Source organism: Rhinoderma darwinii, chromosome 2, assembly GCF_050947455.1.
Source record: "Rhinoderma darwinii isolate aRhiDar2 chromosome 2, aRhiDar2.hap1, whole genome shotgun sequence".
Taxonomy (NCBI): Eukaryota; Metazoa; Chordata; class Amphibia; order Anura; family Rhinodermatidae; genus Rhinoderma; species Rhinoderma darwinii.
Genome location: NC_134688.1, coordinates 86350740 through 86370739, shown reverse-complemented (window position 1 = coordinate 86370739; position 20000 = coordinate 86350740). Strand labels below are relative to the sequence as shown.

The window sequence follows — 20000 nt, the reverse complement described above, 5'->3', positions numbered from 1 at the left end:
TAATAAGTCCACAGAGGGGGGAAATAAGAGCTGTTTGGATAAAGCGGCCAGGCAGCCTAAGGTTGTGCAGATCACTAAATCTGTCGGCATGACAAGTATTTGAATGATAATAATGCGGGGGCCCTTCCTTGTTCTTGGACAACCAATTCAAAATGGAACGCTATGTCTTTAAAGATTGCAACGTATTGCTGCTCTACATACACATTCCTGGTCCTAGTCTCTTATTATCATTGTTGTATCACCAGGCTGGTCTTATTTCTCTTCTACTCCTTCAGCCCCTAAACACTTCTCCATATAATGAAATGGGTCAGTGTACATCACCATATAATAGAATATATTGATACATGCTGCTACACATAATGACTATAAAGAAATATACTCATACCATATCTATATTCCCACTATTATCACTAATATAGATTGATGTGTCATTGTATTAGACAATATAGGGATATATAGGAATTAAAGATTTATATACTATATAATAAAGCTAAACATACACATAAAACACACACACACACACACACACACACACACACACACACACACACACACACACACACACACACACACACATATGTATATTGACACAAACATACACACTCTTACATACACTGAAGTATCTGCTGCAATGTGTCGGTAAATAACCGAAATGTAAAAGACTACATGTAAATTAACCAAACACAATAAAAGTATTTACTAATATCGCTGTAATAGATAAAATATCATATATAATATATAAAATATCAATATCATATATAAAAGAATATTCTGATATATGCTACATGTAAAGGAATGTATCACAACATAAGATGGATGGATATGCTGTTATATTACCGCTATAAATTAAAGTGTTACTTAAAAAAAAAAAAAAACAAGGAATAAAGTCATTTACAATGTACCAGTATATAAAATATAAAGGTATATACTGATGTACTGCTACATATATAGCCATTTATCATAATATAATATTTAGGACTAGACTAATATAGTTATTCAGTGCATAGCAATATACCGATACATGTGACTACATATGAAGAAATGTATCAGAGCAAAATATAAAGGAATATATTAAGTGAATAGTAATGATATGCTAATCTTTGTGTCTACATAGAAGGAAATCTATCAGTATAATATAAAATAATATAGTGATCTACAGCTATGCTGTATCCACATATCCTATACATTGTACATAATGCTACATATAAAGCAATATTTAGTATAAAATTATAAAAGTGTAGTCAGATATATAACTAAATATATGTTCTATATACTATAAAGGAACATATTGAACGATTCTATATTTACTATATATTATGCATATATATCACAGTTTATGAGGTGGTTGAGTTGTGTTAATTTTATTTTATATGGGTTGTGGCTATACAATATTAAAACCGTATTAACCCAAGATTAATAAATTAAACTGCCTCCCTTGTGAAGTTTTATGACTACTCTGACCACTATAGTTCTTAGCCAGTCATCCTTAGTGAAGTGGCCTACTTGTGCAGTAGCATTCAGCCTATCTATAAAATCTTTAACTATATCATTCCAGTCTGCCTATAAAGATCTTTAATAACACAGTAAACACACCAGCACTTTGCTACTTAACTGCATATCGTTACATACTGTCGTACAATGCATATTTAGATACTAAAAGGAGACCATTATATATACAGGCTGTTTTACAAAACAGGAGAATGTGCAATCATTTGGAGTCCCAAGGCAGGCAGTCCTGGCAGGAAGCAACTTAAATTAGGAATGCAGCCCTCTATTATTGTCCAAACCTGACATTTCTCTTGACTGAGACTATAAATTACTGTGTCATGTATTCTAACTTGGAAGTCAGATGCAAATGAAACAAATACTGCTTTACTCTAAAATCATGTTTTCAGGGCTGCATTTGCCGCCATTGGTGGGGAATGTGCTCTCAGAGACATTTGCTTATTCTATATTAGACTGATTATTAATACGAATCACTATATAAGGGAATGAAGGGGCTTTGTGCTGTAAATGGAGCTGATCTTCAGAAGAACCTAAATAACCGTAAGTACCATAAACGCAACAATGATTAAATATATTTTACACAGAGAAGAATAGGCTTCTACTTTTGTTACAACTGAGGCTGGATTTCCCTTGGCCCAGGGCGATCTGTGAGAGATATATATTTTTTCTTTTTGTGAAATTGCAACCACAAAACACACACAAGCAGAATAGTGCAGTCTTCTATATTTACATAGAGCTGATCTACAGGCAGAACAGAACAATACTGAACATTATTTTTTTGTGACAAGAATAAAATACATAAATATATACATCCAAGATACTTTCAATACTATAACAAAACATACTGGTAATTTCCCGATTTGAATTATACAAAATATGCACTCACAAACTTCTTCAAATAAAAATTAACACTGGATAAGTTTAAGTTACAAAATAAAATACTAAAAAAAATATTCAAGTACTTTCTTTTTTTTCCTTGGATTTTTTTTTCTTTCCTTAAAGACAGAGAAGAGGAACATTTGCAATTGCATTTTATAAAAGCGTGTGCTTCCAAAATGCCTGTGTGTTTATAATCTACGCTAAACACAGATCTCCACATTCATAGTCATTATTTATTATTATTACTGATAATGCTTGAGCCCACAACAAAATGTTTTCTTCACATATCTCTGGTAATGAGGGGGAAGGAGGATGGGTGAGGATCTCTAGGGTTGTTCCTTGTCGGTCTTTTCCTTATTCATTTTCTTCATTTTCATTCTTCTGTTCTGAAACCATATTTTAACTTGCCTTTCAGTAAGATTTAGAACCCTGGCGACCTCATAGCGCCGGTCCCTGGTTAGGTACATATTAAATAAAAACTCCTTTTCCAGTTCCAAAGTCTGATATTTTGTATAGGGACATCTTTTCTTCCTTGTAGAACGTGCATGGATCCAATTTGCCACTGGATTATCTGGAGGAAGAAATAAATACATAACAACGTGAATATAATTGAATGTATCAATTTCAAAGTGTAAATATTGACCTTTTATATATTTAAAAACATACAGTTACCGAATCCCCTCCAAATTCCAAAATGGCCCCTTAAAGTGTCAATTTTATTTCTTGAATATGGTAGAGAATTAAATAGATCACTTGTGTAGACGTTTAGTGTGGCTAAAATGGTTATTGGCACTTAAAGGTAGCACATGAGTAGAAGAAGCTATTGTGAGCCTGCAATCATAAAATAAACGTTGTTGTCACAAGGCCATAAAAGGCTCTAACAAGTACTGTTTCCTTTATAGATGTTGAACTCAATATGCCCTTAAATGTATTAAATGTAGGAATGAAGATATATACATATATATATATATATATATATATATATATATATATATATATATATATATATATATATATATATATATATACATATATATACATATATATATATATATATATATATATATATATATATATATATATATATATATATATATATATATATGTATATGATGTATGTATATATATATATATACATATATATATATATTTATTTATATATAATTTTTTGGGGTTTTCTTTGTTCTCTTTATGCAGATTATACGTAAATTCGGGTAGCTACTGCTTTAAGCACTATTTATCATACACTGATGATCAGCTCCATTTTATTTTTCATCATACAGATTAACCTTGCTCACTTAGATGGAGAACAATAATAATAATAATAATAATAATAATAATAATAATAATATATGATCTGTGTTCAGCGCTAGCATCCACTGACTGTGATCTTGTAAATGTCTTGTATATTCTGAAAATATATCTTTAAGGGAAATTATTTTCAAATAGCAGTAAATCTATCAGTGTGGGAACATGCTTATGTATCCCACTTAATATAATGACATAGCAGGACTGTATGGCTGTAATTTGGAGTTTTATAGTGCAGTAGTTTATAATTGTACTAATAAAATGTGTGACTGCCAGGTGTCTCCTTGTCTATTAGCACATGTGCTTTGTGATCGGCACATTGATGATATATCAGTGGCATAGGCGCCTATTAAACTTAAGCAGAAAGGTTTTAAACTTTGAAGATGATACAATTAAAGGAAGCCCTGTGTCAGTGTGAACTGCTCTGGTCATAACCATAAAACCACAGCTAATACGTTGTTTGTTCAAATGACCAATTGTCCCACACAGTTCAATGCCTGCGAGGACATTCTTTCATTGGCATCTCATCTGCTGGGACACTGAAATAAAGAACCAGGACTGCAGCAAACACAAAATGATGCATGAAATACAATAATAAGGATGTGGCAGGATGAGCCAGGGATAGGTGTTTCCTCTTTGCTAAGGCTGCATCAATCCCTGAGAGTCATTTTAGCTGCAGTGCTGGACACAATGTGGGATATTAAAGGGATTTGAGGATGGAAATGTATCTCTGAACTGGGGCTGGGTGTCACACTGCACATGGGAAATAAATGGCTTGTAGGAAGTGCACCCATGCTTGCCTGCCCTAATAGATCCCTTCCTATTTCTTTTATTCCCTTTAAAGGCAGCCAGGTCTTGATCCTGCAGGCTGTGTGTTTAGGGCAGGGCCCTGGTTTAAGTAGGTAATTTCGTTTTATGGAGGAGACTAGTACATGTTATAATTCCTCTCCCCCCCCCCTCCGGTTGTAAACAAGAATGACTCTAATAACTTACTAGGGTCCAATTCAGACTTGTCCTCTTTGTGTTTGCTGGAAAGGATGGCCTCAGATTCCGGGGAGGGAATGGTGTGAAGAGGTGGCCTGTCTCTCAGATCTCCGGGAGAACCATACATGTAATCCGGGAAGCTGCGACCATCGCTGGGGCCACACTCCCTTCTGCTGGGGAAGGCATCAGGCTTGAGTCCGTAGTGCCTGCTACTTGCTGCAAACCCTGGGAATGACACGGTCCCTGAGATGGGCTCCAGCCAAGTGCGCATATATCTGGCATCTGTGCCCAAGTGTGGCTGGTGGTGGGTGTAGGGGTGATAGACCACAGAGGACTGAGAGTGCACAGGACCCCAAGAGGTGGTGAACACTGCAGGTTTCGGGGCAAAACTGCAGGAAGGAAAATCTCCACAGTCCGGGACTAATCCTGACGGTCGTGCAGCTGCTGGATGAGCCCCAGTGGTGGGGAACCTGGAAGCCAGGAGGTCTTCACTCTCATGGCTGATCAGAGAGTCCACATAATAGTTGCTGATAGGACCAGACGCAGACATTGTTCCCCCTTCTTTTACATTCATAAGATTATTGTATGAACTGTATGTGTACTTTTTATCTGCTCATAGAACAATCAGGGCAGGTAATTATTTTTTCAGCCTTTCATGCTTGTCATTGGCTATTGCCTCCCACGTGATTGTATTTACCAAAAAAAAAAAAAAATACAGTGTAGATCAATGCGCAGGTCCCATTGCCTATTTCCCTGTATGGAAGCTGAGCAGCCTGGTTCTCATAAAATTGATGATCTAATGTGAGAATCTAAGCACTGGACCTGATGGACTGTAATAAGATCTGCTGCCCTGCTCCACTTTTAGGGGGATTGAGAAGAAAATTTGGGGGGAGATGTGAATGTTAGGGGCATGGGAAACAGGCAAGGGGACTATTTCTTGACGCAATCCATCTCTGTCTCCTCTCTGTAATGCTGCCAGCATACTAGAATGGATATATAGTATAGTCCAGGACATAGCTTTTCATTACAAATACATTATGATTTCTGCATTTTGTTTAGCAAGAATCAGCTTCCTGGTATTTATGCTGCTAGGAAATAAACTGGGTTTTACTTTTCACAATGTTACTGGCTGATGTGTATTATAAATGCCCAATGTACCAGTTGGTATATTTCTTTACAAATCAGCAGGACATTGAAATTCAGGAAACTGGATGCCAGAGGAGTTTTGAAAAGACTGGGAAAGATCTCATAGTAGAGACATTTGTACAGAATAAAAGTGCTAAGCTACTCCCATCTTTCAATAGATGTCTGTATTCGTCTGCTCAGGCTTGGATGTTTTTATGTCCTTCAATAAAAAATTTACGAGGCTCATTGGATTGTTCATAAACGTGTCGTTCATTAAACAAAACTGTAAGGTTTGGATTTCAACTGTAAAAAAAGCAAAAGTTATAGCAAAGTTCCTCATGCATTTTCTGAGGGGTAAAAGACAATCCCATAGGAAGGATGCCCTGGGACAACTTTTAGTGCCAGCGTTGTGTTTGCATTAGGTCCTGGCACTAAATTACCCCCTTATTCTGGATAAGAATTCCTTCACATTTAACAGAGGGGGCTCGGCTACAATTGAACACACAAGTGTGGAGACATCGTGCTTTGTGATATTAGAAATATATTGCTTTTATTCTGCCCCAAATGATGGGCATAAAGAGTCCATTTATTGCTGATAAATCTCATTTTTACTGTTGCACTGGAAAGCCAGAGCTGCAGTAAATAATGGGCGATTCTAGAATACACTGTAATAGATTTCCGTAATGCTGGTCCTGTATAGAATATGTTGGATATAGTATATACAATTCATACAAAGCATTATTACCACATCCTCATAGCAAGCATCGTAGATAATAACAGCAAATACATTGAATTGTGCAAGATTTACACTTCCACAGAGGAAACCCAAACGCCAGACATCTATAAGACTCAAGCAGAAGATAAAACAATTGTACAGCCATAATGAAATGTATATTTAATGTCTACACAAGCTATACAGATAGAGAACATTCACAGCTGATTCGCTGAGCCAATGCTTTTATTAATTCATATCTTCCCCACTGTGTGAGACCCCAATAAGCAGCATCTCTGTCACTACAAGGATTCTCTGAGGTTCGTTAAGTTGCACATGATGGGATGAAGAATATATTATCAGACATTACTCAGCCTCGTAACTGTGCTGCAATTTCTGCTCGTATTTACACCAGGGATAATCTAAACTCTCCCCAAAATATCTGCACACACAATAGATGATTTCTATGTATCCAACGTATAGATGAAGCATATCTGTGCTGATAATCAAGTATATACATTCCGTCATAGACACACAAGGCATCAAATCTGACATAATAATGCCTAAAACAAGCGAAATATAAATAAATATATATGTATATACATATATAATATATATAATATATATGTGTGTGTGTGTATATATATATATATATTTATATATATATGTGTATATATAAATTAAATAAATAAATAAAAAAAATAAAATAAAAAAAAAATATATATATATATATATATATATATATATATATATATATATATATATATATATATATATATATATATATATATATACATACATACATATATGTATATGACACTGGCACAAGGGTCTGTAAGCCAGCCAAAAACAAGATAATTACACAGCATGATGTGTGTGTGTGTGTGTGTTATCTGTCTATTTATATAAGACAGATAGGTAGATAGGTAGGTAGATAGACAGACAGACAGATGATAGATAGATAGATAGATGATAGATAGATAGATAGATAGATAGATAGATAGATAGATAGATAGATAGATAGATAGATAGATAGATAGATAGATAGATAGATAGATAGACAATCTAACCATCATAATGCATATTTCTTTTATCAGCAATTTGACATAAAACCATATGAAATTGTATTCCTTACAGCTCAAGCTGTATCTTGATCTATTTTGCTAAAGTATCTCTCCAAAGAGTGCAAGAACAATGAAGATCACAGACTACCAATGCTCTAGACACATCAATAAATTAACATATTAACTATTTCATATCTGAGTAACATAGAAATAAAATGAACCGTGATCACAGTACCTTATATGTCGAATCTTAAAAGCTTTTAAGATGAGGATCCGCTGCTGAGGAAATAGCCTAAAGACTCCATATCCATAATATGTTTATGTCCCAGTGTTTTGCATATATATGCATATCCCATTTGTTATTTTCTTTACAGGCCTCTAATGATCCCGTCCAGTTGCCTTCTCCTGGCTCTGAGCTTGACTACTGATTTCATTTTTCCAAATACAGATCTTCAGCACAGCACAGAAGAAAAAAACAACAGTGCACTGGAAATATGAACACTCTCACATTACCATGTGGGATCCCCTGAATTTTTATTGCAACTTTCTCCCTGGGTTTATTCATGGTGAATGCTACTGTCGTGCTGAAAATGAGGCTTTACTCATTGCTCTGTGTCTTTCCTCTATAAATTACATCCAGGGAAGAAGGTTTTATATATCTGTTTCCTTAAGAAAATCTATGATGTATACAGTATGAATATTTTCACTCATTCTAGGGAGCCTGCTAGTTTAAAAAAGAAACGCACAGGGAATTGAGGGATGAAAGCACAAGCATCTTGGAGAGTAAAAAAAAAAAAATAGCCAAGATGTCTTGAAGACACAGGCCTGGTGGAATAAAAAGCAAACTCATTGAAGTGAAGGCCCCCTTTTCCTTCCCTCCCAGTTGCAGGTTTTATGAGTTTACTCGGGGAAGCTCTGAAAATTGCAGATGGGGTGGGGAGAGAAAGGAATCACCTCAATATAATATCCTGTTAATGGGAGCCATAGCACCCTTTGTCCCAGAGATTTCCAAAGGACTTGTCAGTGATCTGGTTTATCCATCATGGTCTTTGGACTGCAGGCAGCAGACACATTCACGCCATACTTGACAGACAGACAAATGCTCTCTCCAAGCATCCATTTCGTGGCTTGGCTGTCTCCATGGTATGGTTCAATAAACACCGTCAAGTTCGGTTTAATACATAAACATTTTTCTGTACTTTTTTGGATATATTGGGAGATTTAGTGCAATATTTGATACAAATATGTAGATGAGCAGCACAGTTAACACAGACCGGACGCAGCACAATCAAGGTAATGAGTAGTTGTCGCAGTTGAAATGTCCTGTCCTTGTGTCGTCTGGGAGTTTAGTCTTTCTTAATATTCCTTATTTCTTGCGTACTAATAGTGTTGTGTTGCTTGTCTAACTTGTCCTCATCAATGTGCATTGTGTCTACAATATCACTGTTTACATTGTATTCATCAGCAGGCCAAGGATTTACTTTACTTGTTTACTGCGCCTAAATAGTCTATATAATAGCGATAGTCCAGATTGCTCTACACAGGAGATATATTGGAAGATGGATAGATAGATAGATAGATAGATAGATAGATAGATAGATAGATAGATAGATAGATAGATAGATAGATAGATAGATAGATAGATAGATAGATAGATAGATAGATAGATAGATAGATAGATAGATAGATCATATATGGATAGATAAGACTAAATACACACTCATACATATACATATATTTACGTATCTACAACCAATTATTAGAAATGATACAATTGGAGCCTACATATACAGAGAAAACGATAGATAGATAGAGATAGATAGATAGATAGATAGATAGATAGATAGATAGATAGATAGATAGATAGATAGATAGATAGATAGATAGATACATACATACATACATACATACATACATACATACATACATACATACATACATACATACATACATACATACATACATACCTAGACATAGATATATCAACATAGGTACGTACCTACAATTAATTATTAGAAATTATACAGTGGCATTTGGAGCCCACAAATATATATAGATACAATGATAGAAAGAGAAAGAAAGATAGATAGATAGATAGATAGATAGATAGATAGATAGATAGATAGATAGATAGATAGATAGATAGATAGATAGATAGATAGATAGATAGATAGATAGATAGATAGATAGACATGACTCACAAACGTATGTATCTACATAAATGCAATACTTAGAAATAAATGTGATTACTTTTAATTCAAAGGTAGCTACATAGAAACACAAATACACATCTAGATATAATAGCGAGTTTTAAGAAATTTTGTAATGGTATTTGTTTCGTAGCTGAATAGATAGACAGACAGACAGAATTATATGAATGCAGATCAATCAATAGACAGAAAGACAAACAGCCTTGACAAATTGAAGAAGAATAGAATAGGCAGACAGAGACGGACGGACAGGCAGACAGATAGATAGATAGATAGATAGATAGATAGATAGATAGATAGATAGATAGATAGATAGATAGATAGATAGATAGATAGATAGATAGATAGATAGATATGAAAGGGAGAGCGAGAGATAGATATAATTTGACACACACACACACACACACACACACACACACACACACACATAATCTCACGCATATCCAGCAATATAGACAATTATTAATTTATATTACCTACGTTTAGCTTTTATCCTATAAGGTTAATATATAAAAGAAAATATAACAACAATCACTTCAGGTTACATTTTTAAGTTCAACCCATTGGCAATGACCAGCCTGGATCTGAACAACACAGTAATTTACTCCACAGATATTCTGGAAATAATCTTATCATAGTATTATGATTGTGTATAACTGTAAGGTATCTTTCTCAGTTTTATTTCAGTAGACAGTTGATTTTTGCCAGTATGGGGCCAGGAAGCAGCCTGAGTAGTAATGCTCAGTGGGTGAAGTGAATGGCACGTCCATGTGAGAAAGTACATTGGCAGATGAGTACAATGCAATGATTGCTAGCCTTCCTGCAGACAGAGAATGCTCTGTTTGTGGGGGGTTAGGAAGTACACAAGACACCAACTATCAAAGGGAAAGACCTCAGAAGACTTAGACAGAGATAATACTACAGCCATAAAGTGCCTCTACCTGCTCCTGCAATGGCCATAAGTCCCCTAGAGGGAATTTTCGTGCGAAATGACTTTGGATTCCAGACTAATTTCAGTAGTGTTGAGCACGGTGTACTAAAAATTCCTTAGTGCAATTACAGCCTAGCACCAATTTACTCAACAGCCACAAGTTCCCTTTCAAATTTACTTGCAAACTCCTTTAATTTCAACTGAAGCTCAAATTGTAGACTTCCCCCACTCAACTATGTGAGTAAAAGGTGATCTTGTTGCTTTATTTAATATACACTATCACAAGTAACAGTGGGAACCCTGCACTTGAAGTTATATTGTCCGTGTTTGTGCCCCAACAATTAAGACACTTCCAAAATATCCCTACTGTGCCAAGAAAAACTGTGTGTATGTATGTGTGTGTGTGTGTGTGTGTGTGTGTATATATATATATATATATATATATATATACATATGTGTGTGTGTGTGTGTGTGTGTGTGTGTGTGTGTGTGTGTTCACCGCTCGGCTAGCCTCACGTGTATAAATTGCCTATTCATTTGTTTGTAAAATATATGTGTGTTGCTGTGTTTGAGTGTGTCTGCGTGTGTATGTATATAACTGTGTATGTCTGTGTCTGTGTTCCACATAATAGGTTAAACTATGTTAAAACATATGGTATTCCTGCACATATACATTCGATATATATATACATATATATATATATATATATATATATATACATACACACATGCATATTTGAACGTGTGTACATACACATGCATGCATAAATACATACAAACATATGGCATGCACACACACACACACACACACACACACACATAAACATACGATGTGGTTCGACTGTACCTGCTTTCTTGTGGTGAGTGGAAGTTAAAGATAGATCTTCTGATATTGTTTTAATCGGTTTCATTTGATTTTAACTATATATATATATATATATATATATATATATATATATATATATATATATATATATATATATCCATACATACACATATTCTACGTGACTGTGACCAGCTTTTTTGAGATGTAGGTTTCCAATATAGGCTATTCTATATGATTGTGAGTGAGAATGTATATGTTGTTTTCCCTCGTGAATACTTTTATACTTTTTGTATAAGTTGTATAGGCACAATGGTATTGGTTGCACTTGGTACAACACAGTTTAGTGCTTTTTATGTCTATTTGTGACTTTGTTCAAGAACATTTGTTTAAAGTATTTATACTATATGCGAAAGAGGCTCACATTAGGAGGATATGGTCATAATTTATTATTGTAATATTTAAATTGTATACTTTCTATATATGAATATATATATATATATATATATATACACACACACACACACACACACACACACACACACACACACAGTGTGTGTGTGTGTGTGTGTGTGTGTGTGTGTGTGTGTGTGTGTGTGTATATATATATATATATATATTCATATATAGAAAGTATATAGTGTGTGTGTGTGTGTGTGTTTATATATGTGCATTGTATTCATACATGTATATTACATGCATGTGAGTGCTGAAGAAAATACTAACACATGTTTTCGACTTTCAGATTACGTCAAATTGTAGAATAGAATATTCGTGAAGTCACATTGTCTGAGGAATCAGGCTACATGCATACTGGATAGACTTGTATCACGTAACTACTGTATGAACAGATATGTATGTCCCACGTCAAACAAAGCATCATACAACATGCCTAAGGAGGTACTCTACAGACTGCAAAAGGAATGCTAATCGTCTACTTGTAAGCTACAGGCCCTGAGACCTTTCGCACGTTCTAGAATGGCTGTAAAATGAAGATTGGACCACCCTAAGGAGAAATATCAGTGTAATGTAAAAAATTCAATGTCCTAATATCTGCACAAGAAAAATAAAATTGTGCACAAACTGCACATTATAGGCAAAGGAGAAATGACGGGATCAGTTTTGTGTCACAAAAAATGTTCTCATTAAACCTAAAGAATAAAGACATCAAATATACAAAGCACAGATCGAATATATTGGGAGCCAACCCTATAAACTGGAAACCAACCCCATATACTGGAAACCAACCCCATATACTGCAATCCAAAACTCGATAATAGAAATTTACAGTCTTCACAAATCGTTCTAAGGAAATTTACATTCTGATTTTTTACATCAATGTTCTATTTCCAAAAACAACTTTCCATAGGGGCAATCAACCGCCTATATCTGCAAAAATGCTGTTTGTGCCTTCATCTATTCATTTACATGAGATTTTTCAATTTAATACCCGAATGCAGGTTATGTGCCGCAAGGATGGGACCTACGTAATCACAACATCATTGTCTCGTATCATCATGACTGTGATATGCAAAGTGTTTGGACCAAAGACAATTTGGTATTTGTTCACAGTACTATATCATAAAGCTATTTGCTAAATACTATATACATTAAAAAATCAGGACAAATTAACAATGCTACATGTCCCTTTATGTACTGTACGTTTGGCTGCTAGCTATGTTTGCATGTGTGTGTGTGTGTGTGTGTGTGTGTGTGTGTGTGTGTGTGTGTGTGTGTGTGTGTGTGTATGCTTGTATGCATGCAATTCCTTCTGATTACAGGTAGTTAATAATATATACATTTATATATTATCACATGGATGATAGATAGATAGATAGATAGATAGATAGATAGATAGATAGATAGATAGATAGATAGATAGATAGATAGATAGATAGATAGATAGATAGATAGATAGATAGATAGATAGACACAGATATATCAACATAGGTAAGTACCCACAACTAATTATTAGAAATTATACAGTGGCATTTGGAGCCTACATATATAGATACAATGATATAAAGAAAGAAAGGTGATAGATAGATAGATAGATAGATAGATAGATAGATAGATAGATAGATAGATAGATAGATAGATAGATAGATAGATAGATAGATAGATAGATAGATAGATAGATAGATAGATAGATAAAGAGATAGCTAGTTAGCTATAGATGCAATATAAATATGCTTATATGGTTATAGAGAATAGATAGATAGATAGATAGATAGATAGATAGATAGATAGATAGATAGATAGATAGATAGATAGATAGATAGATAGATAGATAGATAGATAGATAGATAGATAGATAGTCGGATGGTGAGTCTTGGTGGACTATTTTTATTGAAAATATTTTGTTGTGGGGATAATAATGTGGGATAAATAATCGGTGATAGATATCGTTACTATTCATAGTTTATTATGAACGCTATATGCTATGTATATTGGAATTCATTTTGGGTGTTGAATTGTTTGATAGATACATTTAATTGATGTATTTTATTAAAATTGCACCCTGATAGGGAGTGACTGAAAAATATTATAATATATAGATTTGATTGTCTATAGTGCACATGTAATGTAGAGGAAAATATCTCGCTATTCACATTATAGTTCATACATATTCTCTACATAGAATGAACATAGAACTTTTTTGCAGTTTTATTTCTGAAATTAAAATAATTATTGCAAATGTAATCCCAAAACTTTCACAGGAAACAAGTAGGACTGCAGTTATGTACATTGTACATAATGACCGATCAGAACATATTTTCTGTCTGCAACAGTCTGGTGATTTTAATAGAGGGTTTGTGAAATGGTAACAGGAGAACAGATCACCTTCCTAATAAAAACTAAGGTGGACTGGGGATCCGATTCCACTATTCTTCAGATGCCCATGCCTGTGATTTACTAGAAATATAATATTCCTACATAAACCCCCCATTTCCTCACAAAGTCACGAAATGAAGCATTTAACAGCTCTCTGTAAATGCAACCTACTGCTCTCATTGCCAGGAACAGTGCGATGTCAATGTATTCTGGTTTACAGCCTATATAACTAAATAATTTAATAGGATTTCTGTAGGAAGAGTCCTATTGTCTGGCCACCATAATCTGAGGAGCCTCATTCTGCCAAGAAACAATAGCAAGGAGAGCAAATTAGATACAGCTAGAATAATGGGCTGAGATTCTACATTGCCTGCTCCCTCCCGGGTACTGGCATAGAGGGGCTCCCTCCCCTTCCTTCCCCGGCATTGGCATCCTTTGGGCTCCCTCCCCTTCCTTCTAGGGCACTGGCATCCTTAGGGGCTCCCTTCCATTACTTTTCGGGTACTGGCATCCTTAAAGGGTCTGTCCACTCGCCCTAGCCACTTGCAGAGCATTAAAGGAAATCGTTGTTCTTGATGAAGACGAACTGACGTAATTAAGGCAGTTTCTTGTTGCCGCGTTAAAACAGTCAATCCCAACAACATGAAACTACCTAAACCACGGATCAGCTGGGTGACAAGATGCAACATCCACAATCCCTTGTCAGATAAAGAAGAGGAGGGAGCAAAACATAAATAAAAGAGCAAGAAATGGGTGTAAATGCTTGAATATCCCTCCTAGGAGGCTATCAAAGATTGATCAGTCCTCAGTCTATGGTAGATGCTGTCAAATCCAGTGTTCAAGGCAGCCTGAGGATAGCACAGCCTCACAGCCATTTCCAGATTTTCATCTCTTTCATTTACAAACCCTTAATAGGGAAAAGGGATGTGCTCATTCACAGCCCCCCACCCCTCTTATCCCTCCCTAGTGCTCAGATATCCAACTCATTTACCAAGGTATCTCAATCCCATCCAGAAGTGATAGGAGCAGGCATAGCTCAGCATTCACCACAATGCCTGGATCCATGAATTTAACCTGTAATTGCTCGGATGCTTTCAATCCAAGCCTCGTGCACTATAGATAGCAATCACATAGAACTAGCTGCAGAGGAGAGAGCACTAGACCAACACAAGTAGATAATATGCCATAAAATGAATGCTATGAATATTTCTACAAACCCAACAAAGCATGATGATTATTATTCTCATACTGCAAAACATCAGTAAATCGGGGACAATCCATAACCCACAATGTTCTCCTCATTCTATGCAACTCAATGATAGACAGTAAATCAATAATAAATAAAGCAAGACATCTCTGCAAACTCTGCAAAGCCACATAATGCAGATGCACAACCTGGATCCCCCAACTCCAATTCTACATGATCAATGCAGTTGCCAATGAACAACAGTTAAAGAACATTCTCAGACAGATCGTGATTAAAAAATAAAAAAAAACATGCAGTCTTACCTTTCTGTGTGCTGGACATGCCACTTCAGCCCTGGTATATAGATGTTATCCCTTTGTCCTGCTTGGGGCAGTGCTTGGCTATTCCTTGCCATGTACAGTGGCTGATTCTTTCTTATAAAGAGCACCCAAAGCCATAAGTAGTGTGTATCCAAAGATTGCAGCACAGACTATGAGTCCCTTCCCTCTTCTGGAGTCACCTTTAAATGCATCTTTTACTGCCGCGGCACATTATATTTGCAGATCATAAAATCCACCTCCACCGCTTTAGCAAGACTGTCCTGACATTACTGTTTTATGACCTTGACTTATTGTGGTCACCTGGATAATATTTAAATCAACGTTATGCTCTCTCACTTATGTTCTACCCGCACATGGTCTCCTAGAAGCCTTTCAAGAATGAAAAGACCCCAATAAGAATAATAATAGTAAAATAGAAATATAAATAACAAACAGTGATGGATGTCTGTCTGAGATCAGACTGCTATTGAAATGCACTGCAAGAACAAGTCACGTAATCTCAGTTCTAGGAAATTTATTTTTTATGTCCACAAAGGAAAATACATGCAAAAATTACACATACATAGTGTATTTAAATAACAGACACGAGAAATGTTTTCTTTAAGGATTATCAATACTGTCTTATCTTTTCTTACTTAAATATGCAGTGGACCAGATAAAGAAACTGCATAAGATATATATTTCTATATATATTTTTTATATAGAGAGAAAGTTCATAACTTCACTGCAAATTCTCATTTACAAACATTTAAAATTCGATTTGTCATTCGAGTTCCAGATACAATATACAGGTTACACTGATGTAAGAAAGCAAAATTGTTTTTTTTATCTTTTTTTTTTTAAATATATATATTTCAATTATTACTATTTTTTTCTGTTTTTATGTTTATTTAAAGCATTGCTTGGCAGGATAATGAGATTTAAAAAAGGTCTCTGGAGTTTTTGTGCTGGAAGTTAATAACTTAAAATACAATTTCAGTAGCTGGCTCACTGACCATCTTTACATAGAAACAAGGATGCAATATATAATAGGATCATGCATTATACTGAAGCGCCTGTCTTTATGTACAAACTGTGGGCAGGAATAGAAGGGGCCACCTAGCCTGGCATACTGACTACCTGCTTTATCTTAGAGCGTTGCATTAATGACTCAGAAAATATACAAGTGGGGATGATGTTTTGCTATTTATGTTCGAGTCGTCTATTGGTGGAGTAGAGGGACCTGGGGGATGGTTCAGGGCTCTTTGCGGATTTTTTTTTGTCTTCCGTTATTTTAAGTGAAATTAAAATTTGATGTCAGTTCTCGAATCCGGTTTTCTCTGTTCATTTTCTTCAGTTTCATTCTGCGGTTTTGAAACCAAATTTTCACTTGTCTGTCTGTTAAGTTGATACTCTTACTAATCTCTAGGCGGCGCTCACGGGTCAAGTACATATTAAATAAGAATTCCTTCTCCAGTTCCAAGGTCTGATGCTTAGTGTAAGGACACCTTTTCTTTCTTCCGCTCTTAGCTGTCAGCCAATTTCCTGCAACGTTTTCTGCCTTTATATCCTCTGTTAAAGATAATATTTAAATATGAGTATCCCAAGAAAGAATTCATATGAAGATACTTTCCTAGGTGGCAATAGATGCATTAGGGCTGGAATTCTATGCACTCTACCTTATCGCACAAGATTGCACACACATGTGTACACACACTAGAAGTGCACAATACTCCGCATACCCAGACATTCAGATCGACTTGGCAGATACCATTGTATTATCTATATCTATCGAATTCGTTTCCTATGCCTATCCTGTTCTATAGCATTGACTGCATGGCACACGACACAAAGGGGATTCATATACAATTGTGCATGGACTTGAGCTACAAACTGCAACGCAACTTTGTAAACTGCAAATCAATGAATATTCACAAGTAGCATTTATATTTCTTTTTTTTGCAAGATAAAACAACTATTCACAAAGTTTTTGAGGCATTTCTTTGTGTCGTTTTACCTATATAGGCCCTGAATACATATCTGTGAATACGTGTATGTGTGTGTGTGTGTGTGTGTGTGTGTGTGTGTTCGCCCATTTGTAATCACCAATATACTAATAGTTAGCTTTTGACTCACAATGTCGTTGTTGTACATATGTAAAGATATACATGCTACAACGAGCATATGGTTTCTTCATGTCCATTCTAGTAGAAGAGGTTTTAGTAGGAGAGAGACCATATGTGTGTGTGTGTGTGTGTGTGTGTGTGTGTGTGTGTGTGTGTCTGTATATATACATATGTATATGTGTGTGTGTGTGTGTGTGTGTGTGTGTGTGTGTGTGTGTGTGTGTGTGTGTGTGTGTGTGTGTGTGTGTGTAAATATTTTATATTTTAAACACCAGCAATAGTGATTGAATTTGTGCAGTACAAAATGATTGCTTGTCTGCATGGATCTATCTATCTATCTATCTATCTATCTATCTATCTATCTATCTATCTATCTATCTATCTATCTATCTATCTATCTATCTATCTATCTATCTTTCTGTCTATCTGTCTATCTGTCTATCTATCTATCTATCTATCTATCTATCTATCTATCTATCTATCTATCTATCTATCTATCTATCTATCTATCTATCTATCTATCTATCTATCTATCTATCTATCTATCATCTATCTATCTATCTATCATCTATCTATCTATCTATCTATCTATCTATCTATCTATCTATCTATCTATCTATCTATCTATCTATCTATATCTATCTATCTATCTATCTATCTATCTATCTATCTATCTATCTATCTATCTATCTATCTATCTATCTATCTATCTATCTATCTATCTATCTATCTATCTGCGTTTAGGTGTTTATTCGGCTACATCTATTTGATATCAACATGTTCAGTTCAACAAAATACATGATGAAAAATAGTGAAACTATATATGTTTTACTATCTAAACGTTGCTGGGGTGAATAAAACACACCACTTTATTTATTCACAATCTGGAGTGCTGCCTCTACTTTTTAACTTTTATTTGTACCTATGGACTCATAGCCTGAGACTGGGAGGATTTACTCTTGCTCCCTCACACACACACATATATAAATATATATATATATATATATATATATATATATATATATATATATATATATATATATATATATATATATACATATATATATATATATATATATATATATATATATATATTTATATATATATATATATATATATATATATATATATACATATATATATATATATACATAGGGAAAACATATATGATTTAAAAAAAAAACATAGGCCCACTATATCTATCTATCTATCTATCTATCTATCTATCTATCTATCTATCTATCTATCTATCTATCTATCTATCTATCTATCTATCTATCTATCTATCTATCTATCTATCTATCTATCTATCTATCTATCCATCCATCTATCCATCTATCTATTCATCTACCTTGTTATCTGTACTTGTACTACGCGTGTACATACTTGTGGCTTTAAAATAGCTTCACATGTTGTGTGCTATTTTTGAAAATGTGCAAGCATGTAAAGAAGTCTTTGGTATACGTAGCCAAATGCAAACGCTCTCAAATCGCACACATATACATGACTTCAGTTGTGCATGTAGTATATAAGGGTGCTTTTTTCAATGCAAGTAAAAAAAAAATACGTGTGCTCATGATACAAGTTGCAAATGTTCTTTTGACAGCCATCTTTTAAGTGTGTGCATATGTGTAACCTTCATATGTGCATACACTTGTACACAGGACTTCAGTTGCCTATTTTTTGTATTATTTGTATGCACGTGCATCTATGATAACAAAGTGTGCTTACGGGAAAGGTATTAAATATTATTGGTTTGTAGACCAGCTTGTATATATGGGTATACACAAGTATGTATAACTTTATTTTAAAATTTGTATAACATTTAAGTATGTGTGAATATATGTAAAAGTGTGTTTAGGGTAAAAGGCAGTAAATACAAACACCTTTAGTACACACGTGTGACATGTGTGTGCTTACAAATAAATGTATGACTTTGGTTCAGTGTTGCATGTTTTATTTGTGTACATTTTTTTGTATGGAGTGCTAAT

At 34.7% G+C, this 20000-nt stretch overlaps 2 protein-coding genes across 2 annotated transcripts in view; both read right to left on the bottom strand.

Moving 5' to 3' along the window:
- Positions 1-2421: 2421 nt before the first annotated feature.
- Positions 2422-5251, bottom strand: HOXC9 (homeobox C9). Its single transcript, XM_075850100.1, has 2 exons — positions 4687-5251; positions 2422-2956 (listed from the first exon to the last, which is right to left on the bottom strand). The coding sequence occupies exons 1-2, from the start codon at positions 5249-5251 to the stop codon at positions 2712-2714; spliced, it is 810 nt and encodes a 269-aa protein (XP_075706215.1). The 3' UTR covers positions 2422-2711.
- Positions 5252-16788: 11537 nt separating this feature from the next.
- The window catches only part of HOXC10 (homeobox C10), a 6170-nt gene continuing 2958 nt past the window's right edge, over positions 16789-20000 (bottom strand). The window contains exon 2 of the mRNA XM_075850099.1: positions 16789-17455. Within this exon, the coding sequence (XP_075706214.1) occupies positions 17178-17455 (278 nt within the window). The 3' untranslated portion in view covers positions 16789-17177. The remainder of the gene's footprint in view (positions 17456-20000) is intronic.